At 46.5% G+C, this 25,988-nt stretch overlaps 5 protein-coding genes across 5 annotated transcripts; 3 read left to right on the top strand and 2 right to left on the bottom strand.

Annotated features, from left to right (window-relative positions):
* The first annotated feature begins 83 nt into the window (after positions 1-83).
* F5Y00DRAFT_233859 (WD40 repeat-like protein) lies at positions 84-3,035 on the top strand. Its single transcript, XM_048007354.1, has 2 exons — positions 84-2,030; positions 2,080-3,035. The coding sequence occupies exons 1-2, from the start codon at positions 189-191 to the stop codon at positions 2,752-2,754; spliced, it is 2,517 nt and encodes an 838-aa protein (XP_047866119.1). The 5' UTR covers positions 84-188; the 3' UTR covers positions 2,755-3,035.
* A 1,410-nt stretch (positions 3,036-4,445) lies between these two features.
* F5Y00DRAFT_268641 (uncharacterized protein) lies at positions 4,446-6,253 on the top strand (the record flags this gene model as incomplete). Its single annotated transcript, XM_048012296.1, has 6 exons — positions 4,446-4,565; positions 4,633-4,725; positions 4,792-4,828; positions 4,895-4,947; positions 5,051-5,451; positions 5,538-6,253. The coding sequence occupies 6 exons, from the start codon at positions 4,446-4,448 to the stop codon at positions 6,109-6,111; spliced, it is 1,278 nt and encodes a 425-aa protein (XP_047866118.1). The 3' UTR covers positions 6,112-6,253.
* Positions 6,254-6,437: 184 nt separating this feature from the next.
* F5Y00DRAFT_233856 (ABC-2 type transporter-domain-containing protein) lies at positions 6,438-11,810 on the bottom strand. The gene is made up of 2 exons (XM_048007353.1): positions 8,477-11,810; positions 6,438-8,424 (listed from the first exon to the last, which is right to left on the bottom strand). Exons 1-2 carry the CDS (start codon positions 11,431-11,433, stop codon positions 6,648-6,650), a joined length of 4,734 nt encoding a protein of 1,577 aa, XP_047866117.1. The 5' UTR covers positions 11,434-11,810; the 3' UTR covers positions 6,438-6,647.
* Positions 11,811-13,505: 1,695 nt separating this feature from the next.
* Positions 13,506-14,334, bottom strand: F5Y00DRAFT_260916 (uncharacterized protein; the record flags this gene model as incomplete). The annotated part of the gene is made up of 2 exons (XM_048011106.1): positions 13,506-14,034; positions 14,102-14,334. The coding sequence occupies 2 exons, from the start codon at positions 14,332-14,334 to the stop codon at positions 13,506-13,508; spliced, it is 762 nt and encodes a 253-aa protein (XP_047866116.1).
* Positions 14,335-17,184: 2,850 nt separating this feature from the next.
* Positions 17,185-19,871, top strand: F5Y00DRAFT_268639 (uncharacterized protein; the record flags this gene model as incomplete). Its single annotated transcript, XM_048012295.1, has 4 exons — positions 17,185-17,772; positions 17,905-18,129; positions 18,184-19,429; positions 19,485-19,871. 4 exons carry the CDS (start codon positions 17,185-17,187, stop codon positions 19,853-19,855), a joined length of 2,430 nt encoding a protein of 809 aa, XP_047866115.1. The 3' UTR covers positions 19,856-19,871.
* Positions 19,872-25,988: the final 6,117 nt, after the last annotated feature.

Raw genomic sequence — 25,988 nt, 5'->3', positions numbered from 1 at the left:
GGCATCCCTGTTCGCTCTAACGCGCTTTCGTTAATTGAATTGAATTGTCGACGCGCGACGCGTTTTCCACCATACATTTTCCACTATCCTAAGTTATACCTACCTAGGTATCTAATTCAACTTTTTATTCCCACTCTCACTTTTTCACTGTTGATGTCGTCTAATTAAAGTGAGAGACAAACACAAAAATGACATCGACAGCACCTCTTCGTCCTCGAGCAAGGCCGGCCCATACTCAGGGTTCAACTCACTGTGCCTATACCCCTGATGGTTCCAAGCTGGTAACTGTCGGTTCGAATAATACGATCCGACTATACAAGACAGGTTTCGATGGCGAGCCTATCAACATTGACGACTGCCAAGAACAGAACGTTAGCGTAGACGCTTCTGACGAATTCTTCGTTGTCGGCTCTGAAGATGGTACCGTTAGCCTCTATTCGATACCCGATGCTACCTTCGACAAGTTCCTACTTCGATGTTCTCTCCCAATCCGAGACGTTGCACTTTCGCCAGACTCGAAGTGGTGCGCCGTAGCTAGCGACGAACTAACTGTGAAGCTTGTCCGAACCGATGACAATAGCCAAATCCGCCACCTCAAAGAACACAACAAGCCTACGAAGCATCTCGCTTTTGATATTAAAGGGTCAACTGTCACACTAGCTTGTACCGACGGAATCGTATATGTGTATTCGATCTCATCCAACGAGCCAGAACTTATAAAGAAAGTTGACGGCGTCATTGGCGCATTGGATACCGAGTCAGATGTTAGTTCAAAGATCGTATGGCACCCTGACGGGCGTGCCTTCGCAGTCCCAACTCCGACAAGAGACATCCAGGTTATCTCCAAGAATGACTGGGAGAAGCAACGAATATTTTCCAATGGCCACAATGGAGAAGTTACCGCTTTGGCCTGGTCGCCGAACGGTGCCATACTAGCTTCCGCCGGCAAGGACAAGAGGATATTGTTATGGGAGACCAAGACCCAGAGTGTTATTGCCAGGCTCGACTATGCCAACGTTATAGACATAGCATGGCATCCTAGAGAGAATCTAGTATCCTTCACCAACTCGGATGGTGAGGTCTACATTCATCCAGACTTTGTACCGGAGCAGTTTGCGCCTCTATTAAAGCTTGGAAAGCAACCTGCCCCTTTCATTCACGATCCCTTATCAGAAGTTGGAGCAAATATCAGAAGGCCTACAGAAACGGTCGTACCCGTACTTAACCGAAGAAACAGAGAAGGAAGTTATGACTCTCTTATGGATGGGCCAATGCAAGACGACGATGATTTCGTAATAGATGACGACGGAGCTGGATACGTGATCAATGGAAATGGGAAACGCATGCATGATGATGTTGATGTTTTTGGCGAGCCGATAAGCAAACGCCCTCATCTCGAACCGGAATACCACGAGGCTTTCCAACCTGGGTCGACGCCGTGGCGAGGTAACCGAAAATACCTTTGCCTGAATCTTATCGGATTTGTTTGGACAGTAGATCAAGATGGACATAACACAGTTACTGTGGAATTCTACGACCACGAATTTCACAGAGACTTCCATTTTACTGACACATTCCTTTATGATAAGGCTTGCCTAACAGAGAACGGTACTTTGTTTTCTTGTCCGCCTAAAGATGACACACCAGCGACGATCTTCTATAGACCTCATGAGACATGGACAAACCGTACCGATTGGAGGACGCAATTGCCAAAAGGAGAGGCAGTCCTCGCTATGTCATTGAGCGACTCTTTCATAACCGTCACGACCACCGCGAACTACGTTCGAGTGTACACACTCTTCGGCATCCCCTATAAGGTGTACCGACCGAAGAGTACCCCGATGGTTACCTGTACAAGCTGGAGAGACTACGTAATGACGATCGGCAATGGCCCTGTTGGTGCGGATGGACATACCAGACTTTTATATACTATCGAGAACGTGAAGAGGGACGAAATTTGTCAAAATGAAGACACCGTAGCGCTACCTGAGGGCGCAATGTTAAAGAGCGTCTTCTTCTCTGACAATGGCGTAAGTAAAATGTCTTCAATTTCTACGAATAATGCTAAGTTAGTAATAGGATCCGTGTATTTATGATTCTACTGGAACACTCTTGACCCTGCTACATTGGCGCCAACCGTCAAGAGCGTCTTGGATACCGCTCCTGGATACGAAGCTTCTCCCACGTCTCGCATCCGGTCGAAAGACGGAGACTTACTTTCCTATCGCCGTTGCGGACAACAAATTCCACTGCATCATCCTCAAGGGCGGCGACCAATACCCATACTTCCCGCGCCCCCTCCTCTCCGAATTCGACTTTTCTATCCCGCTCACCTCCGAACCACCTAAGCAGAAGAATCCCGACGCCATGGACCAGGACGGTACACCGGAGCCCGAAGACGACGACTCGGAGTCGCGCAAGTTGGAGCAGCAATTCCTACTTAAGGGCATCGCGGCGGCACAACTGCAGGACCTGGCGGACTCCACAAGCGGTAGTCACACGCAACGGTCGAACCTCGCGCGTCTCGAGCTTGAGATTGACAAGACGCTCCTGCAGCTCCTGGCCATCGAGTGCCGCGAGAGCGAGGATCGCGGCATGCGAGCGCTCGAGATTGTCGAGCTCATGCGCGACCGTACGGGACGCATGATCGAGGCCGCGAATAAGGTTGCAGAACGTTACGAAAGATCCATCTTGGGAGAGAAGATACGCGAAGTTGGCGAGCGTAGGGTTAATGCCATGGATGATGATTATTGAGAACTTGTGCGAAGACGTGGAAGTACGAAGATTTGATTTGCGCTTTGATTACGCCGGCGTTACGAGGGTTGCTCTGCTATAGGAGCGGCGTAGGGGGGTGTATAATATTTAAGTTACGATTATATACGTTGGTTACTACATAATGCCTGGTTCTAACGGTCAGGAGAGTGGAATATGTTGAATACGGGTACCTAATTCTCGAAGCATGCATATTAGAAGTTGGAGAATGACGCTTTAATAAAAAAGCGTTCTGATATTGGTGATATCTTGCGAGACGATCCTACAGGTATTCTGTTCGACTTATATTCATGTAGTTGCGACATATATCCAATCCACTTTCGATCAACCACGATATCGCTATTAAGCATATTATTCCTATACTATATATCTCAAAAGCATAATCTCCTTAAAAAGTAAATATCATTTTTACATTTTCCGTATAAGTCGCAGTCGAGGGTTTGTAGTCTATGAAACCCTACAAAGTCTCTTTTCCCCAATTCGGCAGCGCCCATGATTTTACTGTACATTACCTGTATTGACGATAACTTCAGATGCGGCCCATGATACCTTTTCATCCAAAAGGGCATTAAAACCCGAGTAGTACGAACTAGGCCCGAATCCCTCCCAACAAATGGTGACGGTACCTAGGTAGGTATGTATGTATACGAGTCGTTATTTATTCCCCCACGTGGGCGTCGGTCAGACAGGGGTCAATGACAAGAAATGGCCCCCGCCTTGGGGTTCTCGCCTCGGGGGAGTACCTCCAACCTCACCGTGGGATGAGACACAGCGACGTAAAGGCCCGATGGAGAAGTATATAGATGGCCGGTAGTGCGGTGGGTGGTGATGTGCTCTATTCGACCATTCGTCATGTTTTAAACTCAGCCGAACCAGAGCGATGGTAGCCCGTCTGCATACCGGCGTTACATACCTAGTCCTACATGATGCGGAAGCGTCGTACGCAGAATACCGATATCTCCAAATGGTACAGATCTGCTGCAGATATGTCGTGTAGGACGATGTGGTGGTTCGGCTTGTCCGACTAGGGGGGGGGGCTGAATTAACTTGATGTCGAGTTTGAGATAACTTGGAAGCCGTGTGCTTGTTTCGATACGTTAGGTAGTCTATCATGCGTAGCCTGCTGATACTTGGACCCTTGGATCGCGATGCTTCTCGAATGCTGCGCCGCTTCCAAGTGCGTACGCCGTACTACCGCACCGCATAGGTACATAGGTAGGTAGGTATGTATGTATCAAGCCTCCGGAACGATGTCGGTGGACATGACGGCCAGAAATACGCTATGTGTGGTATCTACACCCTTTGTCTTGTCTTTTATAGTACGTAGGAATTAGCTGTTCGAGATGCGGCTAGATGCAAAAGGGACTTCGCCGGGGAGAGGATCAGCTATACGTATGTATGTGAGTGCATATATATAGACAGGTAAGTAAGTAGGTAGTAATGTGGGCGAGTGAGTGAATGTGTGCAAACACGGCGCAGCAGCGATCCTTCGGCTTAAAACAAGCGGGTGGCCGGCCCAAAATCACCTTTTTTGACAGTTCCCAACTCGTACGCAGTCACGACGCCGACGACGACGAAGAAGAAGATGATAATGAGGTGGCGAGAGTAATAGCGACGCGGAGCATTAATGATCGCTGCTTTTGGTATATGGAGAGCTCGTCGCCGGCTCGAATATGTCGACCGACGATGCCGCGGAGCTCGTCCGCCTCATGACGGCGTACGATAACTCTCGCGAACCGAGACCGCTGTTCAATCACCGCGCTACCGTCTATGGCTTGGTAATTCCTTTCATGGTGAGGATTACCTACATATCGAAGCAATACTAGGCTAGTTGTTTGCTAACCGTGTTGACGCATGCAGGTTGTCTCCTATATCTGCGTGGTACTCAGGATATACACCCGGGTCAAGTTACGGTGTTTGGGCTGGGACGATCTATTCGTGGTGCTCTGCAGGGTAAACCGCCTACCTGCCTGGACGACCGTCTAAAAGGACGTCGAACTAACTAACTGTCGAGTATAGATATCGGCTACGGTTGGCTCGATATTCTTGTGTCTTTGTATGATATTTATTGCCTTTCACTTATTCCCAGGAAGAACTAGTTACCGGCTAACTAGAACCCCAGCGCTGAATAATGGGTTCGGCGAGCATATCTTAACGATCGGATACGACAATATAGTCGCGTTCCAAAAGGCAAGCACTTATTCTTTAACCATACAGCTCCCCCTTCCTCCTCCCCCCTAATATACTACGTCAACTACATACTAACACCCCCTTCCAGAAATTCTACGTCTGCCTAGCAACATACACCATCTCCACAACCCTAGTAAAGCTCTGTCTCCTATCGCAATACCTCCGGATCTTCGAACCCGGGTCCCGCGCGCGAACCGTCTGCTGGACCGGACTCGCCATCGCCGGGCTCTGGGGCACCGGCTTCTCCTTCTGCGCGCTGTTCCCCTGCTTCCCCGTCTCCGGGTTCTGGAACTGGACCTCGCCCGCCCGCTGCTACGGCTTCGGCTCCAAGGTCCCCGAGGAGATAGCCGGCACCTTTGCCGGGCACACGGCGTCGAACGCGGTCCTGGACGCCTTGGTCCTGGCTATTCCCGTCCCGCTGTACTTCCGGAAGTCGACGGCGTGGAAGCAGCGGTTGGGCATTGGGATCCTCTTGATTCTAGGTCTTGTGTATGTCCATTGTCCCCATCGCCCCCCTCGACGCCCAACACCCAAAGCTCACCTTTACTTACTAACACGCGAGGTTTCCCCAACAGCGTAAACCTCCTCAGCATATGGCGCCTGCAAACCATCGTCGCCAGCAAAGCCGGCACCCACCCCGTCCTAGACCCAACCTGGTACGGGCCCAAAAGCATAATCCTCGCCGCCCTCGAAGTCGACCTAGCGAGCATATGCGCCTCCATCCCAACCTTCTGGCCCACCCTCACCCACGCATTCCTCAACAAGATCTTCGTGACGCAAGAAGTCCACATAACGCACCAACACCGACGGCTCTCCTCCTCGCATTTCGACCCGCAGCCATCGTTCCTAGAGCACGGACGCGGCGGGGACGGCACTTTACTCCAAAGCAAGCCCTACGGCCGCCGTTACCGCGACGACTTCATGCTGCATAGAGTCATCCCGGCGAATATGATCGAAGACGATAAAGATAGGGACAGGGACGCGGAGGCCTGTGGCGGGTCCCAGGTCCGGTCCGAGGGGCACCGCGGGTTTAAACGCGAATGTGAGCGGTTAAGGCTGGTGGCTGTGGAGAGTAATAATAGCGGTGGGAAAAGTGACAATACTAAGACAAAGAAAAATAATGTCTTAGGAGGGGAAGCAATAGCTTGAGGGAGGTTTGGGTTCTTGGATGGAGATAAGTATTAGGCGCATTGCTGTTTTAATGATACCCCTGAATTTATTTTTTAATAAGCGTGATTTTGCTGATAGCATTTCGATTCGGCCTTGAAATTCTCTATCTGTTCTGGACACGTCGTACTCGGACTCTCCAAAATATACCTACAGTTGAGGCTATGGTGGTATTCATAGCGAACATCTCATCACTAGCACTCAACTATCAGATTCTACACTTTCTGAGTTATTTCGTAACATTGTTCAGCTACATTAAATAATATACTTCAAAATGCACAGCGCAATTACCACAACATAGGTAGAGGTACGTATACACAATAATTAATACATCTATGTCTATTACCTTATTCATAGTCTTTATGTCAGCCATTCCCAACCCCATGTAACATCCCTCTCCTTTTAAACCAGGCCCAGGCCCTATTACTCAATTAATACAAACACGCGGGTACAACACCGAAGTCTAGCCCGACCATAGAAAACCGTATCATGACCATTACACCACGCTTCTTTTACTCTTACGCTTTCCTCTGCTTCCTCTTCGCCAAGAAACCGTTAAAGGGATTCTTGCCCCTGAATCTCAGGTACGTAGCGAAATAAACCACAGCGTAATTGAACACGATATAAGCCCAGACGATGCCAAAGTCGCGCCAGATATTGCTGTAGTAGACGCTGAACTGTGCTCCAAACTCGTCCCCGTTCTTGTATTGGCAGTATTCGCAGAGGCCATCAGCCGAAACGCTCTGCAATCTTCCACTCGCGCGCGCAGAATAACCTTCGGTGTACGATTCACAGCTCATGTCGGGAGGAGGGCGGAAGCGCGCGAGCTCATTCGGTTTACACGTGACAGGTTGCCCGTGGATAGCGATACCAACGAAGGCTTCCATTAGGTAGTGGAAAGGGGTGAGCGGATACATCCACTTCTGCCAGAAGTATGGGAGCGAGGCCGGGGGCACATTCACGCCACAGAAAGCCACGACGAAAAGGAAGAAGAGGGGAACGAACAAACTTGCTAGCAGTTGGTTAGGGCTGAATGCCGCAATGGCCTGACCAAAGCTGACGTAGTATAGCTCGAAAATCATCATGCATAGGAAGGTAAATCCGGATGGGAAGCCAGTCATTTTATAGCCCATTAATCCCCACCACCAGCAGTTGAAGTAGATGGCACCTGCCACGATAGCATAAGGTATTTCCGCCAGCACTGCAGCCGTGGTCCATGCAACCCACGAGTAAATCTTTGCGTTGTTCTCGCGAGACTGGAAGATATTTCGTGAGTTGAGAAAAACGGGTTGAAGCTGCTGAATCAGCGGGGGTGAGATCGTAAGGTTCATGAATATTGAGAATAAGCGGGATTGCATATCGATGCTGGCATCACCCAGACGCCAAAATGTGAAGGTATTGAAAAGACCAGTGAATATATGCAGAATCATCTTGCCCATAATGTAGTTTGGCGATCTCCAATAAGCAACGAAGGAACGCTTGACGACTGCTGTCGTCTGCGTCCATAGAGGCATGGCATATTCGCGATCATCTTGGATGTTCTTCGAATGTTGAACGTTCCGCCGCTTCTCATTCATCTGTGCTATTTCCTTCGACTGATCCTCGAAGTTTTTAGATTGTAACCAGGTGTCGCCCCAGTCTTGGCCTGCGTAATCCGGATTTCCAGCTCCGATAGCCTCCAGCATCCACTCAGCCGGGTTTGCATCGGGAGGGCATTTCGGGCCACCGTTAGACTCGAAATATTCGATCAGCTTCTGGCTGTCTTTTCCGAGCTCGCCTGCGTACGCCACACGACCCCCGGACTTGAGCAAGATCAATTCGTCAAAATTTTCGAAAAGCACGGCAGAAGGCTGATGAATGGTACACAAGATGGCCTGGCCGGCATCAGCCAACTTGCGCAAAAATCTAACGATATTGAATGCTGCCCCTGAATCGAGACCGGAAGTGGGCTCGTCTAAGAACATCAGCAACTCTGGTTTTGATGCAAGTTCAACACCAATGGTAAGTCTCTTGCGCTGTTCTGCGTTAAGACCCTCTCCGACCACTCCTATCGTTGCTCCGGCAATATCTTGCATCTCAAGCAATTCGATAATTGTTTCACAGTAAGCATACTTCTCCTTTGTCGATACTTCCCTCGGTTGACGAAGAAGCGCAGAAAACTGCAGGGCCTCGCGTACGGTTGCAGTTGGCTCGTGGATGTCAAGCTGTTCCGCAAACCCCGTGGCCCTCTGGAATGATTTTGGAAGGGGTCTTCCGTCTACCAAGAAGTCGCCTGTTACGACACCAAACGTAATCCTAGAATAGTAATTTAGTACACATTTCCTCTGAAAGTCAATAGTATTCTTACCTCTGAGCCAAAGTATTCAGTAACGTCGTTTTTCCAGCTCCAGACGCTCCCATAAGGGCTGTCAATTTCCCGGGCCTGACAAAACCCTGGACATTTTGCAGTAGTTTCCTCTCGCCACCCTGGAAAGGAATCGTATAGTTGACGTTTTGGAACGTGAATATTGTCTCGTTCTTGGCGACTGTCTGCATGTTCTCTTCATCTCGTCTTTCTTGCGCTGCAGAGGCCTCTTCGGGGATGGTAACTTTCTCCATAGAATTTGCGGTTTCCTCGTCACCTTTATTACCTTTACGACCTCCGGTCTGGATAGATTTCTCGAGACTCTTTGGGACCTGTCCACGCTTGAAAACCGTCACGGCAGCGCCTCCAGCGTTAGGTTTCATCCTCTCCATGCCTATCATTGCTACAGCAAGGAAGAATCCGAAGAAAGCCCACAAGAAGCCGAAGTTCCGCCAAAGATGGGCGCGCGAGTAATTAAACGACGCCTGGATATAATCTCCTCCGTTAACAATTACCTCGCCGGGTCTTGAGCCTGCTAATGTGCATGATTGATATTGTGGTTCAACACCTTCGACACCATTAGGGACGAGGTATGGGGCTACACAATCCAGTTGTAGGTTGTAGAACTCATTGGACATGAGACATTCGAACCCATACTGGAGCCAATTAATCCAGCGTAGCCAACTAAACCACGGGTGCATTGACGAAGGCGGAATTAGGTACCCGGTATAAACAATGATAATCTGAATTGCGACACCGGTCAACTTGGTGGCATCGTCCAAGGTCTTGAAAATTGCGGAGATCGCGCGGAAGAAGGCGTAAGTCGTCATTGTAATCGTCCACAGGATCAGGAACGAGATGAAGAATTGAGATGGGGTGGCAGAGAGGCCTGCCATCCAGTAGATAATGATATCGAATAGAAACACCTGGATGAAGACTAGGGGTATATCTACGATAGTTTGTGCCAAGGCGTAGGCAGAAGGTCGATAGAAGGAAAAATTTTTGTGCTTGAGTAAAATAGGTTTAGATTCGAATGCCGCAGACTGCTCAGCAAGAGCCAGTAATGCGTTGAACAGCAAAATGAAGAACAAGACACCGCCTCGCGTGAATGCACCCGCCGCTGTCTGTGGGAGATGGTAGAATAAACTTCCCACTATAAGGCTCTGGAAGATGATGCCGCCCCATTTTCCTATAAGGGACGCTTTATCACCAAGCATAATTAGGACTTGACGTTTAGTGAGAGCGATCACTTGTTGGTGGAATGATATAGTGTAATTCTTTCTCTGGTTCTTTTTAGAGGTATTCTCGGCCCGAGCACGCCGCTGCTCTTCGAGATGAGCTTCGTAATCCTGGATATCATCAAGGTTACGTTGATAGGCTTCACTTTTCCTGAAAATCTCGGCGAATTCTTGGGCTGATCGTGGGATTCGATTCTCCCATCCCGACCTGACACTGCGCTCGTGGGGATCGGTAACAGACGTAAGAAAATCGGCCGTAGTCCACCGATCAGGACAGTCAAATCCGAGATCCAGGAAATACTGTTTGGCGCTGTCGGAGGGTCCATAGTACAAGCATTGGCCGTTGTCGATTAATAAAACCTTGTCGACAAGGTTGTATAAAGATTCACCAGCTTGATACAGCGAAACAGCAGTGGAAACCTGGGCCATGTTCGTAAGTGCTCTCAATGACTGGACATACTCGACAGCGGTCGATGCATCCAGCCCCTTACTCGAGTTGTCCCAACCTTGAACACTGGCCCGAGTAATGAGTGCCTCGGCAATACTGACTCGCTTCCGCTCTCCGCCAGAAACTCCCCTAATATACTCATTCCCGACCTTGGTGTCCAATGTATGCTCAATCCAAAGCAGCTTCGCGGCTACCCTAAGGAATTCCCTTACGTAATCTTCTCTACTTTCGCCCTCCATTCGCGATTCTTTCCCAGGGGTACGAGTCCGGAGAGCGAAGGTGAGGGTATGCCTAACTGTCAAGGTAGCATAATGTAAGTCATCTTCTGGATTGTAAATAATCTCGCCCCTGAAATCCTTAGCCATGCGCTTCGCATCTGTGCCGCCGTAAGTTACGTCGCCTAAAACGTCTTCAAACCCTGCTCGCTGGTTACAGAAGGTTTTCAAGAACGTCGTACAGCCGGATCCTGGCCTACCAAGGACAAGCAGCATTTCTCCAGGTCGTACACAGCCATTGAAGTTACTGATCAGCTCCCTTACGGGCGGTTTTCCGGCGGCAGCTTTGGGCCCTTTGGTCACCAGATTCCATAAGAATCGTGGTAGGTCAAGGAAAAGATCGCCAACTGTAGGCTGTAAGCTAGCCCCAAGGCCAGCACCCTTAACTGTAAGATTTCGGAAGATGACACCAGCATGCCTTGTCTTTTCTTCTTCGCTATGCTGCTGTCGAGCTTGGCCAAACATACGGGACATCAGTCGCTCTATTTCGTCATTCTCTCCTTGAGACTCGGCATTTGAAGTGTGGCTACGACGCCGTGAGAGGGCACGGAATAGATCATCTTCGGTTTTGGCTTCACTCTCATTACGCTCGAGTTTCGGTTGATCCGCCGTCGACTTGATAGGTTCGAAGCGAGGTTCCACCTCGGTTTGCTCAGACTCATCAGACGATATTTCGCCAGGGGCTGGCTGAGCTTGAGGTGCTATAATAGTATGCTTAGAAGAGGAAGGACTAGCATCACTCGGTCTAGCATTCTCGCCAGAAAATATGGCGGCGGTGCCATCGACATTGGCATAATTCACCCCATCGCGTTGTGTCGATGTTAACGCGTCGGTACTGATATTCAACGACCTAGCAGCTGGTATAGAGCCTTCTCGGTTAGCAGCAAGTGAAAACTCTCGGCTAATAGTCGACAGACGTTTGGCTGGGATGGAGGATGGCGTCTCAGGGTACCCGCCAGGTACATCTGTATCTGCCGGAGTAGGTGTGTCGCCTTCCATTATGACTTAGACGAAGGGTTCTACACGCCCAAAAAGAAGGGAAAGACGTGGCTTAGACACGTATGGTTTTTAATTAAGTATGAAATAAAATTCTAAAATAACCACATCATAGGTGTTGGTGATGTCTAAGATCTCTAGCTTCTAAAGGGAAACAAGGGAGACGTAAAACAATACATCATCATAGAAGTCAGAGCTGGTAGGAACAATAAAGATGATAACCACATGTCGGAACCCGGGGACCCTGAGAATGCGGTCGGAGTTCGGACTCTAGAAATGAACGATATGGATTTGTAAGACTAAAAAGAAAAAATACATATACATATACTATTGTCATTGACCGCATACACTAGGAGTCGGGCAAGTGCGATTTGTAGACCTGATAAGTCTTCTTTTGGTGTGAAAAATCGAAGGCGTCCAAAGCGTCAAGCCTCCTGTGGGTCCTCGGTGGGGTGGTGATGACATAGAAGTCCTAGGCCTTACGCTAGCTAGCTTAAGCATCTACTAGTCTGCTAGGCTAGGTCAACCGTAGTTAGTATAATAGGTACATCCATAGGCAAGTCCATCCGATCGGGTCTTACAAACGAAGCATCACCTTTATCAGATGCAGATCGATGAATACATACAGTCTAGCCAATCAGACAATGCTGATCCAACCAATACACAACTTATCGTGGACGTAACTACTTCGCCAACATTTTCACTCAGCGATCTAAGTGAGTGTAAATCTTTAATATATTTATTCATAGTGAGTTCCGAATGATTGGTCAGAACCATCGGCTCTCCCGCAGGGCAGTCTGGTTACACAATACATGTATCTTACATACCTAATAATGGGTCGAAAATTCTGTACCGCGCTATACCCCGTAATGGTGTAAATTTCAAGGGGACATTGCATGTTGAAAATAGCAGGTGTATCCTAACTCATTAGGGCAACATGCTAGCTTACAGTCTCTATGTATAGAGTTGCTAACTGGCCAAGATAAAATATTAACTAAATAACTTTATTGATGGGCAGTTATTATTTAAGCAACACATGTACCATTAATTCTGCTAAGTTTATTTGTGTCTTTAAACTCAGCCATTTATACTCTTAAGCAAACCCCAATGATGGTCTTTCGAACCGAATTTCCTATCAACTTTTGTCTGCCTATCGTTGTCTACGTTAATGAACCATTTTTGAAGTAGAACATTAGCTACAATTAAACGGTCTTCACTGCAGACGACCGAGAGGACCGTTCTCCTGGAACTTGCTCCCCCTTTAGAAACCCCATTGTGTGATTTCGTCTCCAATTAACTGATACGTTTCCGGAACTAAACAATCCTCCTTGGTAATGTAACTAAGCAGCACGTACACTTACCTAAACATACCATGTCTCCGAAAATCGCTCACTTCATAAAAGATGATTTGAGTAATGCAATATGAGTAATTTGGATGCTCTCATATTATATGCATCGTTATTGCGGTATATATAAAGGTATGAGTTGTTGAACCTGTTGAGCTATCGTGCAGTTGAATCATTTGTTTAAGGGCGGGTTTCCAGGGGCCCGAAAATGGCGACTTTGAAATAACCTAGGTACCTAATGTTTGCGGTTAAGTTATAGTTATCACGCGTCTTATCGTCAGACAGATCTGGCGCCATCCGGGTCCCAACTTGAGTATAACAGCATGAAGGATAGCAAAATCTTAAAGTTACCTGTTAAGGCATTTAACTTAGTGTGTAAGGAGCTTAGTTTAAGACCTGAAAGATCAACTTGTTGCAGGACTCACTTATAATACTGCTATCAATTTGAGTCTTAAAAATATAGATGCAAGCCTTCACATACTTCAAAATATCGAGTTCATCAAATTAGCGACGAGCCCGTGAGAAGCTTTACGAGAAGTTTATATTCATTAACGGACCCGCTTAACCGTAAGGGTCTTTGGTCATTATAACTTGAGCTGTTTGAAATGTACATTTGAAGCCAGCATCTACTCTGGTGCCATAACCCGTCTGACCATAGAAAATCATCGACTGATGTGAGTTTTAAATCGCTATGCACAAGATTAAATAAAAAGAATACCCAGAGTCTCATCAGCCTCTCCTATCTGGGCTGCTGGCCGGTATCTCCGCAGGAAGCTCAGCGTAAGCTCCCGTGCCTAGTTCGTGTATGCCGGAAGCGTTGGCCACGACGCTCATTTTCGCCGCTGGAGTGCCCGGATGAGTTTGGTATTGTCCAGGCGCTACTTTGTTTCTGTATCTTCGCCATGCCAGCCAGCCAAGTACCAAGAACAATATTAAACCACCAAGACCAACACCAATTCCTATGCCGACCTTAGCTCCCGCCGATATTCCTTCGGAATCTGAGTCGTCGGAATTACTAGGCGAAGTTGACGTAGGAATGGGCGATGAGGCCGAAGACGATGTGGGAGTGGGAGTAGCTGTAGCGAAGACGTCAGAGGAGTGAAATGCGACTCTGATGGAATGCGCGTTTACGCCGCTGTCCGTCACAAGCTGTGATGTGAGGGTGTTTTCGGCGCGATCGGTATAGGTCACAATATATGTCTTGCTTGTCCGACCGCCCGAAAGGCAAGAGTAGAAGCCCCCGTCACAGGTAAATCCTCTGTGGGCAATTAGTCGCGTGAACTAGCGGGTGCATCATTGGTATAATGCGTATAAGTGTAACTTACGTTGGACAGCACGCCCATACCGTCTCGCTGTCATCATTTGATGGGGAAGCATTGCATGCGCTGCTATATCCGACCGGACAGAATGCAGGCGAGATCGTCGTCGCTAAGTCCCTCTTGCCGGGCCAGCAGCTCGAGTCAAACGGGTTGCCGAGAAAAACCCCCGTACGAGTCCCAGTTGAAGTTACCCATACATCCGTCACGCATGACGTCGGGATCGCTAGAGAAGTCAACATCGCGAAGCTGCTCTAGATTATATGACATACATATCGTAGGCAGAGAGGTAAAAGGAAGAGAATTCACATTAAATTCTACGCCGGCGAAAATGCAAAACGAAGGAATGCCCTGGGATTCATCCGTATCCACCCTGTCATACGTCGTATATATAGCCAGCCGGACAGCTCAAAATATCACCCGTGTTTGATTGTATGTGGGCCTACCGGTAAGGATTATCGACATACACTTAATGCCTTCGATGCTTGAGAGTCTTATACCCAATATTCTTATATCTTTAATTCATCGTAGCAGGACAATAATGCTTTCATAAAAAAAACCCTAGTTAAACATACGATTTTCCATTGTGAATTGTTCAACTCTTGAGCGTAAATGGCACCGTGTTGTGTGCTACTCATCGTCCGACTCCTACGTGCGTGGCTGAAACTTTTCGCTATGAATAGACCAATCATAAAGCCAAATATTCCTTCCGGTAGGTTGCGTGCCGATTGTCGCTTTATCAGCTTACTTTAGGTACTCATCTTGGCTCAGGTCGACGCAGTACTACGTAGTATGTACTATCAAATGCTGGTCCTTGGCAATGTTAATAGGAAGGATCTTGGCTCTCACGTGCTCATGGTAAGTTACCGCGGAACTATTAAAAGTCAATTAAGGTAGGTAGCTATGAACTCTTTCGATTCTTGAGTGCCTATGAGTTAGAATAAGTTGGCGAGTTTATATATTTTGCTGTTGCATTGTATATAGGGGGGCGATCCTGTCTTTTGTTCTTACAACTCTAAGAGATGGAGAATCACTTACGGGGTAATAATTCATTAACTACTAATTAGCTCGCTATATTCGCTGGCCCTTCTTCTGAGCTATATAATCCGGGCTTATCGTGCTCAGCCGCGTAGCCAGGAATACGAAGTTCAGGTTGCGAGTAACTCTAGTTTGATGGCCTTACGATAAACCTTACATACCTGTAGATGCTAGTTATTCAATCACCTATTATATCGGTTTGTTGTCTTTAGGTAACTTAAGTTATATTTTACGAAAGCCTAAGTTTTATATATATTAATAAAAAAGATATAAAAAAATAAAAACCAGGAAGAAAGAGAGAAAGTGGCCCTTCCTCCAAGGCTTCAGTGGCCCTTCAAGGGCGACCAACCAGATCAATTTGAGACGAAAGCGCGGGCGCGAGCGGATCGGAACTGAAGTTCTAGGGTAATCGGATAGAGTGATACTAATTACAGATTACAAAATATTTCTTCCATACAGATTACACCACAGAACAAGTGTATGCACCTGCCCACCAAAAATACCAGTAAAATAACATGGCCACTTTCTGTCTCATTGATTTTACATGCATGGAATTGCTTAATTGAATCTAATCGATCTATCCTTTTTTTATAATGCGACAGTATCTCATTAAGTTATTATAAAAGTAATCTGTAAATAGTGGCATGTAATCTGTATATAAGGCCAACTAATCTGTAAATAGCAATACGTATACTACATTTCCCAGCCAATACACCGTATTTTATAACTGTTACTTATACCATCATAATCCTTATGATGAGGCGCATCCAATGGTGTTAAAATTGTATAAAGATGGGGTATTTTAAAAAAAGATATTGTTGAGTGACAAGTCTTATACTAATATGTAAAAGGCCTTGGGGCCTCATATTACGTAAGAAGCCTTGAATGGCCTTCAATAGTGGCCTCGAATATTGGCCTCGAATTAGGGACCAGGCAGCGCCTGTAGCGCCTGGCATGCTGGGTGTTTTGAGAAAGTTACGGGGCAGAATGGGGCCATGTCATTTTACTAGTGATTTTGGTGGGCAGGTGCATGCACTTGTTCTGTGGGGTAATCTGTATGGAAGGGCTGTCATGGTAATCTGTACCTAAATTAGTATCACTCATCGGATAAGTCTCGATGATGTTGTGATTATACCGTATTGCTATAGAGGTTTTGGCGAGGTAGTGAGGTAGACGCCAGCCTGCTTCTCTCTGTATGCAGAACAGGGGTTGACTGTAACAACGGAATGATACCCCATTCACGTACGAAGTTCGAAAGCTTGCTACCAGACCTGGAGCCGTAATCAGCGGAAGTGTTAGAACGGAAAGGTGAATTTCGATTGGACATGGTACTACCGAAGCAAGCCTCGCGGTTTAAGGGAGGCATTGCAGAGTCCCAATCACAGAGGCATTCACTATCAATGCCAGGAAGATTACTTTCCAGATTCTGAGAAGACAGCTTGTCAATAATTCTCCACCAAGGCAGGTATCAGCCAATAGACAAGAAGTGTGCCGGGAAAGCCAGTTGATTTGGAGGCATGATACTTGTTAGTATGCAGTAGTTGCAATTATGGTTTTCAGCTCTCAACAGGTAGCGCTGTGTCCACGTATGTGAAAATGCTACTTGATGCTGATACTATGCAGTAAGGTTGCAGTTGTAATAACCAATACTCTTTAGGCGCGTTCCACCGTGCCTTTTAACCCCTCCGCGTCTTAGAAACTCCAACTTAGTCTTTCGCCTTGTGTAGTGCCATTTTACAGCAAATTACCTACCTGAGGTAGGCATTACTACAGCTCGGCGGCCTTGACGCCAAAGAGCCAAGGGCATTATCTGATCCAAGCAATATCTCTTAACTAATTCAAGTATGGCAACGTACCTATCCATCATTTGGCTTGAACTAAGAATTGGGATCCTAGTTTGAGTACAGTCTCCCAGAGACTGCGACGCGATACAACGTACTTTCAACAATACTCTACATGTTGGAAAGAGGCGGTCAAACTACTTTCGCATTTCAGTGAGCCGTAAAGACCGGTAATAAGTAATATCGTTACAAATTAGGTCAACCGCTGTCACGATGGACAAACATGATCTCTCTACTCGAGTAAGGTTTGGGAGTTCCCTCGAGCAGTTGAGACAGAGATTTGAGGATGTTGACGATAAAAACGAGTATGTTACCGCAAGAGACTCTTGGGGTAGGACTGCCCTCCATGGCGCAGCCCTTTTTAATTACTTTGACATTGCTTGTCTACTCATCGAGAATGCCACAAGTAAATCCACATATGTTAGGATGAAAGACGACGAGAATCAAACCGCCCTCCATTTAGCGGCGGGTAAGAGAGGATCTCTTCCGCTCGTGAAAGAACTCATCAGACACCTAACCGATGATACCGTGAGCAGCTATGTGAATGAGGTTTCGAAAGATGGTAGCACTGCCCTCAATTCAGCAGTCGCTGCTGGCGATGGCTATACTACTTTCTTCCTCTTGGAAAAAGGCGCAAGCGTGGCAAAAAAAGATTGGCGTGGAAATAATGCATGGGATATCGCATTGAATTATGGGGAACCAAAATGGGGAGTCATTGCTGCCTTAATTCTTCATGAAGGAAAATGCGATCCTAACGGCCTATTGGTCTGGCTTGGCTGGGAGGTGATAAAAATCAACAGTGTAAGTTAGACGGTACTAAACGCAATATGAGGCTCCAGCTTGCTGATCTAGTCATTGTGTAGATGAGCCTAGTATATGTATTCAGCTACGTACACTGATACCTAATTGTGAAACTATTAACACCGGTTCTAGGTAGGACTAGGTCATTTCGTTCGCTACTCACGGGAAACCCTCATAAACGACCCTCAAATAACCGATCAATCCATAGAATGCCTCGCACGCATCCTCGTCCAAGTTCGTCAAGCATTCAATGAAAGCCAGGAGGCACCCCAGCACCTGAGATCTAGAGAACCCTCGTGTATTTTCCATACCTTAGATTACCCTATTTTCGGTTCGAAAGATTTCATTTCACTCGTGGTTAGTTTAGTTTACACCTAATACCTATGAGAAGCCGGATTTTAACAACCTCAGATGCCTTTTATTTCTGTCGACGAATTGTTAACCATGGCAAAGCGGAAGGCTAAGTCTAGTAAGGCGACCGAATCACTAAGATATTGCATTAGCAAAGACGGCGAATGGCTCGAGAATCATATGGCGCTCACTTTGGACGAGTATTGTAGTCCAGCATTGCCTCAAGAAGTTCTCAAGTTCCGTAACAGGGACCAGGTACTAGTTCGCCACGAGAGAAAAAGGCAAGAAAGGGGTAATGCTACGGCAACATTGACCAGCGATATCGGCGGAGAGAGTGCCCCAGGGCTACTGAAGGAGCTATGGATACTTGTGCGGCCGTACGTTAATGAGCTTAGGCGTCTAATAGATCCACGAACGTGGAAATTTTCCAAGCGTCGACCGCCCAAGGAAACGGTAGTGAAGAAGAATTCATCATCAACAGATGCGGTTTTTATTCGCCAAGTTTGGATTTGGAAAGTCGGCAGCTTCGCTATCTCAACCCTACCACGGGAAATTGCCAACGATTTATACTGGAATGGGGCATTCACGTATACTGACAAACGCATAGGTATCGCATTTATCCTTAAACATGTCATAGAACTCATTGATAAACCCTCAAGCGAAACACCCAGGTCGCTCCTTAAAATATACGAAAATGAGTTGTCCGTTATTTCGGAGGAAGTGAATCAGTACATGAAGAGCGTGCTCGTTGAGGACATTGATATCGACCAGGAAAAGGCCTTTTTCCATCAGATAAGCGACTTTCGCGAGGAGCTTTCAATGATAAAGTCGGTACTCGCTGAGCAGGAGGAAGTGTGGAAGGAATTTATGGGCAAGATGTGGCCGAGACAAGAACTTGGTCAACAACAAGATCGTACACTAAATAGCGAAGAAACCGAACCTAGCTTGCCCCAATTTCCAACTGGTTTTAGGAATGAAGAAGATTGGAACGCGGTTTGGCGACCTCGAGTCTTATTTAACAAGTACCGACGGCGAATCACGAAGCTTGAAGGAGATGCTGAGAGGGTTGAGCGAAATATCTCGACTCAGCTAGACCTGAAGCAAAAGCACGCAGCCTTGAAAGAAGCCCACTCTACAGCTATCGTGGGCGCAATGGTCTTTGGCTTCACGATCGTCACAGTTGTATTTGCTCCCTTGTCGTTCGTTGCCGCACTCTTTGCACTTCCAATAGACAAATTCAATGAAGGGAAAGACGGGCATCAGAAGGATGGCGTTTACTCATCTAATTACATTGGAAAATGGAGTGGTAAGCTGACTAGCCGCGTATACCTTAACTGTTGACACAACTCTGACCGTATTAGCGGCTACCGTACTCGTTTCAATTGCTGTGACTTTGCTGGCAATGTGGGTTGGGTTGCAGTTTGCAGGTCTCCACATCTGGGGAAAGAAAGGGTTGAGAGCATACATCAGACAAAAAGCAAGTAATATCCACGCAGAAGAAAAGAGCCTAGGAGGGGAGGACACGGAAGAGGAGGACATAGAAGAGGAGGAAGCGGAAGAGAGGAATACGGCGGAGAGGAATACGGAAGAGGGGGGCACGGAAGAAGGAGGGCGAGAGCAAACTGCTGGCAATTGGACTAGGCTAAAGAGGACTATAGGAAAATGGCCTACCAACCGTGGTGGCAATAGCACCACTGACGTTGAGCTAGGGCCGTTAGGGTCTCGACGTTGATTGCTAGGTACCTGGGTATGGATGTAACACACCGATTATGAGGTTATATCTCATCCAACCTCTCTCCTCTAATCGCGGATGGTTTCTTTCTAAATGATAGTATACAAGCCTGAGGAGCACTCCGCGGTAGTCACCAAGACGATTTTCTGATAATATAAGTATTGCGGTCTTAATATTCAGTTAGCACATGGGCTTACTCCTAGCGTCTATCCGGCATAGTACTACCACAGCTGACAGTAACAAAGGTAGTCTAATCGTTAAAATGGGTATCGCCAGAGGCCCTTCTCAAGTTATCCATGTCTCACAGCGATAGTTTCATCGTGAAAAGCGCCTTTTCCCGTTCGTTAAACCACGTACACGAAATAAGAAGCCGCGTTTTTAGACACGTACGAACTAGCACTTAACCACTAACCTGCCGCCTAATTAGACGCCAATATGACCACGGGTTCTAGGGCCCCAACGAAGAAATAGCTCCCCCAGTCCGTGCCAGAGCTCCAGCTCGTGACAAGGTTGTGCAATCTCGTATGGCTAACGACAAGTTGGCCGTTGTAGTTCTGGTAGGCGTTGCCGTTGTTGATGTACGGGATATTACGGACATAGGCGGACTTCCTGAAACATAAATTAGGCCATTCACCGCTGTCTTTGCTTGCGATGGTCAGCACCGTCTCGCCGTAAATGTCGATTATGTCTGAGCGGTCGGCCGCGTTGACGCCCTACGAGAAAAACGGACGTCAAGCAATGCTTGATATATCGGTGCAGACACTCCAAAAATCACTAGATTAAAAAACTGCCAATAAAAATATGATATCCTTTCATAAACACCAGGCAAAAGTCAAGCATACACCTTAAATATTTGAGGTATTTTAAGGTTAAGGGGTAAAGATGCTATACCGATTAAGAGGACGTGTCAAATATTGTACCCTTGATTGATGTTATACATAGAATAATGTTAGAATAAATATGATTGAACTATTAATGCGTGCCTTCTGGCCTCTTATGAGGGCTCTGCGTATTTCTTACCTAGTAGATCTACCCCTGGTTTTACCCCTAACCCACTTATACCCTAACAGGACGTCAAACCCGGAAATTTAAACAGCATGTTCTCTTTCACAGTAGTTAGAAGCTAAGTTCTAGCCGTGTCATGAATCCATTCCAATGAGCATAGCTAACAACAGAAATATGGCCTAATAGTAAGGCATACGATTTTAGTTACCACGTCAACCTCCGTAAGTTTTGAGTTTCATCCCCGCTGTGTTGAATTATCCTTTTTCCACATTATTCTAGAGTATATTTGGCGTAAGAATCCTTTACACAATTGCTCTTCTATTGTAGTTCATATTGGGCATTGATAGCTACGATACACAGGTTGTAGTCGAGAAACTCAAGCCTCGCCCTATATAGGTGGGATCACTACAATATACTCGCTGTATCACTATCACCTGTATATCAGACACTGATATCCTATAAGTATAGAAATAGTAGTGTCTGATTAATTAAAAGAGTAAATTCCGCAGTTATCCCCAACAAGCTCCTTTTTGTTAATAGTATTAACTCAGTAGCAGATTATGAAGCAATGAGAACTTTTTACCCTATTAACTAGATACCTATTCCCCATTAAGAGTACTTAGGTAATTAAGAGTTAAGATGTCGTAATCAGGTAGAGCATTGCTATACTATAGTTCCTAGCTTGATTGAGGCCCAAGCCTCTTGTCGCCGTAAGGGCTCCGCAGTCACTCGACCGGCGGTTAATATCTAGAAACCCGTCAAAGTTCTAGTTAAGATACCTAGGATAAATGGTATCTTCAATAACTAATGTATACCTATCACCAGCTTCCTTATTATAGGCTCAGAGTTCCTCATGAAATAACGAAGTCATTTCCACGCCTTCGAGGTGTACATTGTGATACGTATTATCTTCCAACCCTATTATACCATAAGAAAGGGTTGGGGTCTCTAAAGCCTCTATAATAATATGTGCATGCTCTTTATTTAGTATTGTTACAGAGCGATATCACACTCTACTTCAATAAAATACCTAACATGTTAATAGGCAAGCTGGCCAGTTAGGCATTATCTAAGCTTCCGAGTATTCTACCTAGGACCTCACGAAGCTTAGGCATAAAACTAACAAACCCATCGAACAGCAGAGACTTACCTGACCCACCCCCCCGAGAAGCCAAGCTCCATCATCTACCTTAAGTGCCCCTTAATATAAACCTTGCCCCTTATTAATTCGGCAAGCGTGCATAGGTATATATATTATAGACCCCAAAAGAGAGGATCCAGTTTTGATTCCCTATAGTATTGAAAAGCGTAATCATATCTAGGAAGGATCTATATGTATTCAAGTATGAAAAGGTTTCTAACCGCTTGTGCTATAAATCATTTACTCTGCGTGTTATTATCACTACGGGGCGTAGCATTGGGGCTAGATATATCTCATACCACTAATATTCATAATTCTTTCTCGAGTAAACGCGCCTGCTCTGTCCGGGGGAGCGGAGATTATGTATGGCTTTCCGAATAGCTATACCCGTTCGACTCCGGTCACGGACGTCTTGTACATGAGCATATAAGACATTTAGGTAGTAAAGTCAATCAAGTGGGTAGAGCACATGTGCCATGGTGGACTATATTCGAAACCTGCATCTAATTCCAAGATATCCTGCTAACATCCCCCCCGTTCATTATAATAAGCACATGTGCTTCCATACGGGTAAGAAACCGACCCCCCTTTATAAGTTTCAAGTTCCATAGGGTTGTGGGTACATTGTTAGAGGGTATAACAGCATACGCGCTATAGATATTAGCTAGTCTTATACGTTAGATAGGTCCCATTCTTGTTTAAAATTCCGACGTATAGACGTGCATGAATATGAATGGATACCACCTACGACGTCCCTGACACAAAGACAAGTAACCACAGATCCAGATCGTTGGGGGCTTCTCTCTATAGATGTTTTAGGAGTAGGTAAAAGTAGCCAGAAATAAAGCTAATTTTATTCCCAACTGCTAAACATTTCTGCAGCGCAGCCAATTATCAAAACACCGAAATAACTCTATCATCGGCGATACCACTACGGAAACCCGATAGATGTCGGAGGGTAACTCTGCAGGCTTAAGATGCGACCATGCAGTCCACCGAGGGATCCAGGAACGGGGATATGCTGGCTCGGTGAGGAGGACTGCCGATGCGTCTGAAAAAGGCAGTTCCTGAGTATAACTTGGTTTTAGGTGGGCTTGAAACATTCAAGCCCCTGCGTTACTTCTGGGAAAACATCTAATTATATTAACCTTCTGCGTAGCATTCGACAGGTTCAAGACACCACTAACTATTCTAGAACTAAAGAAAAAGACTGTAACAATCGAGGCTTAGCGCGTAGCCGCGGAGAAGGAACCGTGAAGAGAATCCCCCATGATTTTTATGGGGACGTGCCGGCTATGCTGGGACGGAAGCATAGTAATCGCCTAGTTGCAAGTTTCTTAACACCGAATTAAATACTATCTGGACGTAGGAGGTAGCTTAGCTTGTAGTTAGTTGGCTTAGAATTCCTGCATGACAGCTCATAGCCCTAATTTCTGGTCTCATCGTCACGTTTGTATGGCAATATCTTACTACACGTAGACCCCCGTAATAGGCCCAATTTATAAGTATACAACTAGCCTGCTATACATACCTTAAGCAGGTTGAAGATAACCGCGCCGGGCCGTGCCGTAGCTTGTGCGACTAGGACTCCGCAACAAGAACTGAAGCCGAGGCCGAAGGAAGCGCGCAGATGACCGCGCTAGTTTGCCGAATGATCAGTTAGTCGACAAGATCTTCGCGCATACTGAAACAGTAGGCGGACTGCGACATCACGCGGCCGGGTATGTTGCCGAAGAAGCGCCCCCGCGTCTCAATTGCACATTTTTGCCGTCCGTTGTACCCGCCCAAATCGCGTGCATGGCCCCAGAAGCCAGCAGATCTGGGAAACGTAGCGTCGGCCAATCATGAATATACCTATGTTGAAAAGGCTCGATGGAAGTTCTTATTTGTTGGCCAGCCGCAAAACGTGGGGCTGGACGACGACTTGGCAGCTAGGTATATTAACCGTCTGTTTGAACTTACGGTTCAGCATCGCTATCAGGTTTTCGTGACCTCCATCAACGTAATCAGATGGAGGCCTGCTGTAACACTATTTTGGATCCGAATTTGGATGATACTTTCAGTCTACCTAGTGATCATCGGAGGGAAACGTAATGTCATGTAAGTGGCAATGCAAGCTGAATGCCAACTCTGATAACCGGTGCAAGACGTTTGGTATATACAACATACATTAGTGCCATACTCTAGATATGCGAAGAAGCAAAATTGGCTAGTGAGAAAACTAAATTTACCATAATTAGCATAATGTCTGCCCGAGTGCCAACGTGTTTGTCCGGTAGCCACTCTAGAGTCAAATAGGTATACATAGGTTGAATACCTCTTTAAAAGCTCTTGCGCTTCCGGGAATAATTATACTGCCATAGCACAGCCAGCCTTATGCAAGGCGCCTCCTGGGATACTACGTAGAAGAGAGCAGGCTTTGGCGCAGCAAATCGGACTCGAAGCTATACAGTAGCTGCAGAGAAAACAAGGATGGATTACCCCACCGCGAGGCATCCAATCCACGACGTTAAGTATTGTATTGTATCTCTGTGACCCCCAACGAAGATACTTGGTCACATGGTATTTCCGCCAGATAAGTAGGTCGTGAAACGAGGACACTTACATCAAAACCCCTCGAAGTTGTGGTAGTAGACGTAAAAGATGCAGACAGACTTCTCGGTCGTCTATATCGGTAATCCTTCTTATGTTACTTGTTCCGCGCAAACGACTCAAGGTAGAATCAAGCCGCGCATCAGTATAGGCTCGGTAGACAGTGGCGGGATAATTATAGTAGCTGTCGACGGCGAGCTGAAGCAGGGTGGATTATTGTCGTCCGTCAGAGTATGGGGTTGTATAGTGATGAGCACCTAAGCGATCAAATAGCCCCTTTCCGTAGTAAAATTAAATGATCCAAGAATCATCGATGCGTGCACTAACGCAGGCACATAGCCTCCTGCAGACCAGACGCCTCGCTACTCTCGTTACAGAGTATTACTTGCAGGTTGACTACAGAATATGTATGCAGGTTAGCGGCAACGCACGTGAACACGCAAGCTCACTTCGTTCTAGGATGCATTTGGGTAGCATAGACGGGATCAGGATTTAAGCCTCCGTACGTTTTCTGCAGCGGTAATAATTGATCCATTGTCCGTAGAACAGGGTCTATAATGAGCAGCATACTGAGTCGATTTGTTCGGAAACCTTCCATGCCGCTGTGAATTGTTAACTGTTACGTGTTACCCACGCCCAGCTCCGACATCGTATATACCTAATGTGTAAGTGTCGTTAAAACTAAGCCAGCCAATGAGATGTATAGACTGGATATTGAAAATAGGGCATGGGTGCTATAAATAAGTAACCTACCACGCAGTGGCACAGAATTACCTTAGGCAGTTAACCGAGACACACCAGTAATGTGGAGATGACCCTAGCTAGTAATCGAGTAATTCGTCTTTCTGGGGGCCATTTGGGGTTGATGATAGGTATGGAGGCTAGCATGGGATTGAAGAGTTACAAAATATATTGTTCCTATATCCGCTGATCCGTAGGTATGGGAACTAGTACGGATAGGAATGAACTTGGTGCGGAAGCATTAGACCTACCTACATAGATACTCACGGATCTGTTATTACATATGAATGCGTCGGGTAGAATTTATGCCGTACCAAAGTTCAATAACTTCACCGGTTCATGGTTATAGATAAGGTAAAACTTTTGGACGAGTTTCAGCCGTTAGATCGACAAGTTCCCGCCAACGACACTAGTCAGCTGGTATTATTCAATAAACAGTTTATCGACTGACGCTGAGCTATTCGCGGACCGTATAACCCATGCAGAATCGAAGTTGAACTATCAGGACAGTCAGCCACAGGGTTGCCGAAAACGGGTTCATGAAACATGGGGTCCGGTTCTCATAGCTAGACTGGGCTGGTAAGATGACATGGGCTTAGTATTTGTTGGATCTAAATATGTCAGGAGGCTTGCCATATGTACTCATCGACAAGG

The sequence above is a fragment of the Daldinia vernicosa genome (genome assembly GCF_022497035.1).
Source record: "Daldinia vernicosa strain CBS 139.73 unplaced genomic scaffold F5Y00scaffold_16, whole genome shotgun sequence".
NCBI classification, from domain to species: Eukaryota; Fungi; Ascomycota; class Sordariomycetes; order Xylariales; family Hypoxylaceae; genus Daldinia; species Daldinia vernicosa.
The sequence above is the reverse complement of the archived record's forward strand: the minus strand, read 5'-3'. Positions and strand labels throughout refer to the sequence as shown.